This window comes from Triticum aestivum, chromosome 4A, assembly GCF_018294505.1.
Source record: "Triticum aestivum cultivar Chinese Spring chromosome 4A, IWGSC CS RefSeq v2.1, whole genome shotgun sequence".
NCBI lineage: Eukaryota > Viridiplantae > Streptophyta > Magnoliopsida > Poales > Poaceae > Triticum > Triticum aestivum.
Window position 1 is genome coordinate 576,673,139 of NC_057803.1, and position 7,743 is coordinate 576,680,881.

At 41.8% G+C, this 7,743-nt stretch overlaps 1 protein-coding gene across 1 annotated transcript; it reads right to left on the reverse strand.

The window, feature by feature from the left end:
• Positions 1 to 2,291: 2,291 nt before the first annotated feature.
• On the reverse strand, positions 2,292 to 7,052 carry LOC123082353 (GPN-loop GTPase 3). The gene is made up of 9 exons (XM_044504700.1): positions 6,708 to 7,052; positions 6,236 to 6,344; positions 6,071 to 6,152; positions 4,942 to 5,027; positions 4,576 to 4,679; positions 4,362 to 4,492; positions 4,183 to 4,276; positions 3,450 to 3,505; positions 2,292 to 2,704 (listed from the first exon to the last, which is right to left on the reverse strand). Exons 1-9 carry the CDS (start codon positions 6,750 to 6,752, stop codon positions 2,608 to 2,610), a joined length of 804 nt encoding a protein of 267 aa, XP_044360635.1. The 5' UTR covers positions 6,753 to 7,052; the 3' UTR covers positions 2,292 to 2,607.
• Between the last annotated feature and the right edge of the window lie 691 nt (positions 7,053 to 7,743).

Consider the following 7,743-nt stretch of genomic DNA (forward strand, 5'->3'; position numbering starts at 1 on the left):
GTGGTGAATTCTTTAATTTGAAGATCTGTTGGCTCGAAGGTGCTCGTACGGTTAGAATATGCATGATGCATTCTCTTTTTAATACGATACAACTGAAATCGCTCAAATTCATGAACAAACACTCACCCCTATGAACGCAGCACGCACACCCTACCCCTATGAGCACCTCCGAGAGGTTGAGCTGGCATAGCATCTTAAGATTTTACGAAGTCACCGCATACGCCTCACTGTCAACAGGAACGTCTCCTCCCACTGAACGAACATCACTGAAAACCTGAAATAAATTCAGAAGTAATGTGAGCACCAATGTCAAGTCTAGGACTTGAACTCTGGTGGGCTGAAGATACCATCCATATATGCGAGTGTCTAAGTCTGTATTGTGTTTCTATATAAAAAAGTCATAGCAGTATTTGTATTCACAAATGCGCATGCAGATGGAATGCCTACTTTCACACTGGACCCTAACTTGTCGAAGACTATATCTACGTGACCATGTGTACAGAGGATAACGTTTACTGGCTAGACTCGTGACAGGGGCCTTTTGGCGAAGAAATATCTCCGGTACCCTGGGTCACCCATGTCATCAACAACAGGGTGGCGGAAGGCAAATGGTGGTGTATATAATGGAAAATAGAACCAAAATGGCGAAGGGAATCTTCTCTGTTGAGGCCGTGTGCACGGGATCCCGTGGGCACGGAGTTTTCTACCTACGCAAGAACATCCCCAAATCAGTGGTAATTCGATTTTTTTTGGAGAAATTTGATGGTGGGTAAGGTTGGGGATGGTGGGAGGGGTAGGTCTAGTTGCCAAACAAGAAATTCGTGGACCAAATCAACAAAATCTCACAAGATTCAACAAATGCAAAAGATAAATGGTGGGGCTATTTTTGTGTGGATTTTCGAATTGGGACAAAAAACAACAAAATTAGGCTAGAATATGGGGGTAGGAACTCCAAGATGTGAATCAACCTGGCTCTGACACCAAGATATTGTAGGTGAAACCCTAATTGAAGATCTTTTCACACTTGAAAGTGGAGAAAAGAGCAAATCAAGAGAAGAACATAAGAACAACACTCAACAATCCCAAACCACATATCCACTAAAATAACATACATGAGATCCATAAGCATACAAGAATAATCCAAGAAAATAAGCACAAAGGCAGAGTTCTTCCCAAATCCAAGAGGAGATCAGGTGTTGATGATCTAGATGGATCCTTTCCTAGAAGGGGTCTTGATATCCACTAGGGATCTTCTCCTAGGAGGCCTTGATCTCCTATAGGAGTGGTAGATGAGCAAAGCTCTCTCTAGATAGTCTCATACACTTTGCTGACCCTAACAAATGGCCTATGCACGAAATATACAAGTGACTTGATGTGAGGTACGAGCTAGAGGGTAAAATAGGAACTCCACGACAACTTCCTGGGAGGGCCGTGCGCACGGGGTAGCTACAGCGGCGAGGCGCGTGCACACGGGGTGTGCTTCTTCGTTTCCAGTAGCTCTCTGGATGGTCCAAGGGCACGAGGTCGGGGAGGCCCGTGCACACGGGGTCAAGGTGCTGCTCCTTCGGGTGTCCGACCTCCATCTTCCTTGTGGCCTTGGTGTCCTTCTCCTAAGCCTTGGTGATGCTCCTTAGCATTTTGATGGAGTCGTCCTCATACCGAATGACACATAACATCGTTTAGTGAGGTAGCACCCAAGTTTTATCCATATCCATATCAATCCCATAGAGGAGTGAGTTCGCCTTGTTTTCAATGGCACGTGCACGAGCTCTGTGTTGTGTCCATGAGAATAACCGTAGGATGCTCCGCATCAACATGTCAATTTAGTAGATATTCTTGGGAATTGGCACAAAGGAAGCAGAGAAGCAAGGTGAAGTAGGAAAACATCCCTGGTTGGATACCCTATGCGTCAACGTAGGTGTATATCTGAACATCAAAGGCAAAGATCGGCGCATGCCCTACTCTGTACATTGAAACTTTAAGGCTGCGCTTGGAATGGATGTAATGAAATGCGGGTGTATTCTATACGGGTGTAACCTACCGGCCGCGTGCAGTTTTCAGGCGGAAACGAAAACGACGGGCGGAGGCTTGTATTCTTTACAAGTGTATTTAAAATGTAAACGATAACCCAAGCAGGGCCTAAAAGGTAATTTGCACAGTAAGACTTGGTGTGTGTAGTGGCAGCCATTGATTGCCATGCGATGCTATACAATCTGACACGGACTTTCCAAAACCTAGAGCCCCCAAAATATAGACATTAAGCTGACCAGAATTTCACGGCCCTGTGTTCAGAAATAAAGGAGCAGAATTGGTGCATTGGCGCATACACTATTTTAGGTATTACCCCTCATGTCTGGTGCCGTTCAAGAGCTCCGGCAGAGGATGATTTGTTTACAAGCAATTGCCGGTTACCAACCTCGCAAGCATAGGAAGGTGACCCCAAACACTCTCTGCAGATGCATTCTGTGTTGTTTTCCCGACCAACGATTGAAACAGATAAACATAGCTTCTGCCTGTTCAGCGCTACCATGTGGCGGTGAATTCCTCCTCCCATGGACCCACACTACATGATACTGACTAATTTGTTGCTTCTGCTTGATCAAATGGTTAATCATCCTCCTCAGGAATGAAGTCCCTGACCTTCAGATCGGCGTCTTCTCCGTACTGGATGCAGTTGTCGATGTTGGACAGCACATACTGAATGCTGCAAAAGGAAGGATGGTCAGGGATACGAAAAAAACAGAACCAGATAGATAAATCTGCCAAGACCCTAGGCTAACTGGTCCATACATGCCATGGAAATAACTGGAAATTTAATATCAGCATGGAAAATGGAAGTGCCACACTTCAACATTGCTGGAACGTTTTGTTTCACTGCAACATGGTCATGGATACGAAAAAACAGAACCCGATAGATAAATCTGCCAAGACTCTAGGCTAACTGGTCCATACATGCCATGGAAATAACTGGAAATTTAGTATCAGCATGGCAAATGGAAGTGCCACACTTCAACATTGCTGGAACGTTTTGTTTCACTGCAGCACTATACTTCAAATAAAACCAAATTTCAACTGAACAATCATTCAAGTTGGAAATTGTCCCGCCCAGTATAGTGATGATCCCATAATTGTTATTATTTTCCAAAAAGACCAGACCAGCATATGATAGCAAAAGAATGGAACAACAACACGAAATTAGTAGAGAAAATTGTTAAGTGTGCTATTATACCACCACCCCACCAGAAATTTGAATCTGGCAAGGAGGGAATGTGTCTTCCAAATCGATATTAAAGTTGCATCCACAAGCGTACTAGTAGAAGTAGCATGTTTAAGGATCAGAAACTCAAGTGGCAAAGGGTTCCTTCGATCGCTTGATCAGAAAAGTAGGAAAAGCTTAGGTATGAAAAAAAGGGTTATTTTAATTAAACCAAGAAATCAAACAGCAATACCTGCTCTCCTTCCTCAAATCAAGTGGTATGTAATTCACCATGTTGTAATCATCAACCTACATGATATTAGTACTGACATCAATATTGGAGGCAGAGACATGATAAATATCAGAGCAAATTACCTACCAAAAGAGGATATACAGAAAAAAAGGGAAGAAATGAAGCACGTGGAGACAAGTATCATCTCAAAGATAATATGCACTATGAGAAAAAAGGGGCAGGGGGGAGTACTACATCAGCACATCCATCTATTATAAGAGATGGTTGTCTACTTGGAATATAAATCAGCACAAGCTATCATGCTAGAACAGTTCTACTTCCTAGCCTAACTTCAAATAAAGCAAATGTGAGTTGGCCATGGTTTATAGAATCATCACAAAGGAAATGCATCATGGAACTCGAAATATAATTTTTACACAAGTTTATTCTGCAGTACAGAATAGCTAGTGCCTAGCCAGAATTCAGATTCCAGAACATAAGCACAGAATAAGGTGATGCACTGATGTCTCATCGTAAATTAAAACTTAAGCCATGTGCTGTCAGAGCAAATCTTAACCATGCAGACAATTTTCATCAGAAACATAACAGTTCAAAGCAAGAGATACACGTCCAGCAATTATGGATTTATGACAAAACAACATTAGCATTTTTTTTGAGAGGCAATATATTGACGGTTATCGGGCTTCAGAACACATGAGATTTTACAGAATTTACAGATTCATGGAAGGAATACCAGTTCAGCTAAAGCCTTGTTTAACTTGTGAAACCGAGGCGCCATCTGTCGATTCAGCTGTGACAGAAGAACCTGTGCCTCAGGGTTCAGGTAGCTAAAAGTACAAAAACATTATTAATGTAAAAAATGGCAACTTTAAAATGTTACAACTAATATAAGAGAGAGAAAAGGGAACATACTCTTCTACATCCTTTTTATTGGAAACAAGGTCCATCTTAGAAAGGATGTTGATATGAGGAAGCTCGAGTTGAATCATAGCAGAAAGAGAAGCCATGCAACCGCTAATGTATTTTGTGACATCACTGACAAACTGTACCAAGAAAAACAAACAGTTATCAGTCTGGGGTCTGAGTTAGTGCTGTCGTAAAGGAAAGCTACATTAGTGATTCAAACCTGCGAGTCCAGAAGGTACACAGCGCAAACAGTGAAATTTTTCCTTTTCAGATACTCAACAAAGTTACGCAGAACTGGAACATGAGTGAAGAGTTCAATCTGGCCTGCCAAAACAAGATGTGGAACCTTGGGTTAATTGTTTTCATGTAATGTTAAGCAATCTAGATATCTCTGATTTTTCATAAAATAAGACATGCTACAGAACCACACGAGAAATAGATAAAGATGGCAACATGAACATGGTAGCGCATAAGTTTAATAAGGAAACTCATAACGATAGGCCCATGCAGGTGGTACGAATAGTAAATAGTCCAACTAACAAACAAGACACAATTAGAGCATGCAAACATTCATTAAGCATATTACCTGGGCAATCAAACACAAGATAGTCATCATCCAAGTAGTTCTCTAATTGTTCATCCAACCAATCATCCAAATTGTCTTCAAGGTGCCTAAGGTTTCTTAAGGAAACAACAACTGCCAGCATTAAGATCCTAAAACATTAACTTTATGCCAATAAAGAGTGTTCACATCCTCTTGGAATTGTATAATTATAATAAGTTCAATCAGATCCTTGATTACAAATGGAGCTATTAATTGGACTAAAGAGTATATATATCAACAGAGAAGCCGAAAATCCAAATCTGAGCCCGAGCTCATCTGCACCTGCGCTCACCAAAAAAATCAAAATAAATACTAAAAAAATTCAAAAAATTCCAAAAAAAATTGGGGTGGTGGACAATTTGATGCGTGAGGTGCGCTCCAATTTTCAAAACATTTGGACTTATGTGCAGCTCTCAGCAAAAAAGACAAATCGGAGGTCTGTAAAAATGTGTACTGTTCATATACTGTTTTGGTCTGATTTGTCTTTTTTGCTGAGAGCTGCACATAAGTCCAAATGTTTTGAAAATTGGGGCGCACCTCACGCATCAAATTGTCCACCACCTCAATTTTTTTCGGAATTTTTTGAATTTTTCTGAATTTTTTATGAATTTTTTTTTGAACGGGTGCAGATGCACCCGGGCACCGAAACGCCGCACTCCAGAGAAGCCTCTTATAAAATTCACATCATAGCAACGCCATAGTATCCAAAGTGTACAAAAGTGTACAAGTAGCATCCATGCAAATGACTTTACCAAATGGACCGGCAAATTCAAAGTATAATGGGATGCCATAGTATCTACTGTCCAGATAATAAATCATGCAATGCAAGTATAGCAATACTATTTGCTCTTGGAACATCTACGTGCACCTTTTGCTATTGAAAACAAAATAGAAGGCAGTTTAATTCTAGGCACAATGAAGAATTGCGGGATGTGCTATAAGACCAAATCCACTCCAGCAGCGTAACGTTGCACCTCCAACCCGCTTATAAGTACCAATACAGAACAGAAATACATTGCAGATTATATACCATAAGGGGTCACTTCATAACTAAATAGCTTGGAAGACAGCAATCAACAACAAATCAACATGCTTTCAAACAACAGGATACTCCATGCAATAGATGAGGCCGCCATTTGGTCCCATCCCAAGCTCCTCCATGACATCGTCCAGCGATATGAGCTCTCTAATGTCTACAAAAATACCAAACAGATGTGAGTAAGAGCCATATGTAAGATTAAAAAAAAAGTGCACAACAGCGTGCAGGCATTCTTACCAGTAGATACAGGATAGCTGAAGTGCTCTGCAGCTGGATCCAGGTTGACCATATGAATCCTCCTGCCCACCGTCTCGCAATGTTGATACAGACCAGAGCAGTAGGTCGACTGCATATGATTAACAACGGTCAGAAAACACTATTTCTCAGCTTCTCCACAACCATATTCTAACCTCCCGTACAACCCACTTCAATCAGTCAAATTCTTTGGAATACATACTAACATACATACAGGTATAGTCACAAAGCAGATGAGTACATTACTTCGTCTGAAATGAAATCACGTATAAACAGGGACCAAACCTCATAAAAACAGCACAAATTTAGCATTGAAACAAAGCAGGAGCACACAACCATGCGAAATTAGCACTGGTCAGAGTGACGAACCAATTCGTCCCCAATCAAATTAGCTCTGGAGACTGCATTAAGCATGGAGAGAAAGAGGAAGCGGGCGGGAATCGGAGACAATCACCTTGCCGCTGCCGGCGGGGCCGATGACGAGCTGCGCGAAACCCATGGTCGGCGTCGGGCTACCGAAGGATTGGGGAGGGGGGGTAGGGGTTAGAGAGAGGGCTTGTGGGGGGGTGGGTTGCCGGAGAAAGGGGGGACTAGAAGACTGAGGAGATGGCGGCGGCGACGTAGGCGGCGCACCAGATGAGGGCTGCGAGGAAAATCCCGACGAGGGTCATCGCAGACTGGCTGGTGTACGCTGGGGAGGTCGCCGAGCTGCGGGGTGGGCTTCGGAGGGAAGGCGAGGGGGAGGGGGGCGGCGGGGAGTGCGGCCGGCGCGACGGTTGTCGGGGTGGGTGGCGTGCCTGTCGGCGGCAGGCACACAGCGGGAGTGGCGGCGTGGAGGGAAGAGAGATTCTAGCGCTGACAGCTCACATAGCCCATATTGATTGCCGCCTCAACGGTGGGCTTTAATGAGCCGGCCTCTGGCACGGCCCACTAGCACATATTTCATTTGTATCTAAAAACCACTCAAGAAATCTAAAAAAGGAATTTCTTGAATTATTTTGAAAATGTTGTAAGAAAATAGGTTTAGTAATATAAAAACATAAATGTCCATAGAATCGAAGGTAAATGTTCCTATATTTTAAATTTTATTTATTAAACTAAATATAAGTTTTTATATATTTTAGAAATGCTCACCATATATCTCATATTTATAAAATGTTTTCGCATACAAAAAAATATTCATATTTTGATAAAAATTCGGAATATATTTTCATGCGTGTGTGAATATATGTTCACGTAATCTAAAAGGTATTCATGTATATTCTGAAACAAAATAAAAATACACAAAATGAAAAAATATAGAAAAAGTAAACAAAAAATACAGGAACAGAAAGAAACAAATAAAATAGTATAAATAAAAGGTAATCTCATGACAATAAATGCTAGATATGACACTAGAAAGGCAATCCGTTGTAAAATGACATCTACAATGATTGATAACACGGTGTTCTCTCATATATTGCATGTCATTGACACAAGGGAAGAAAACA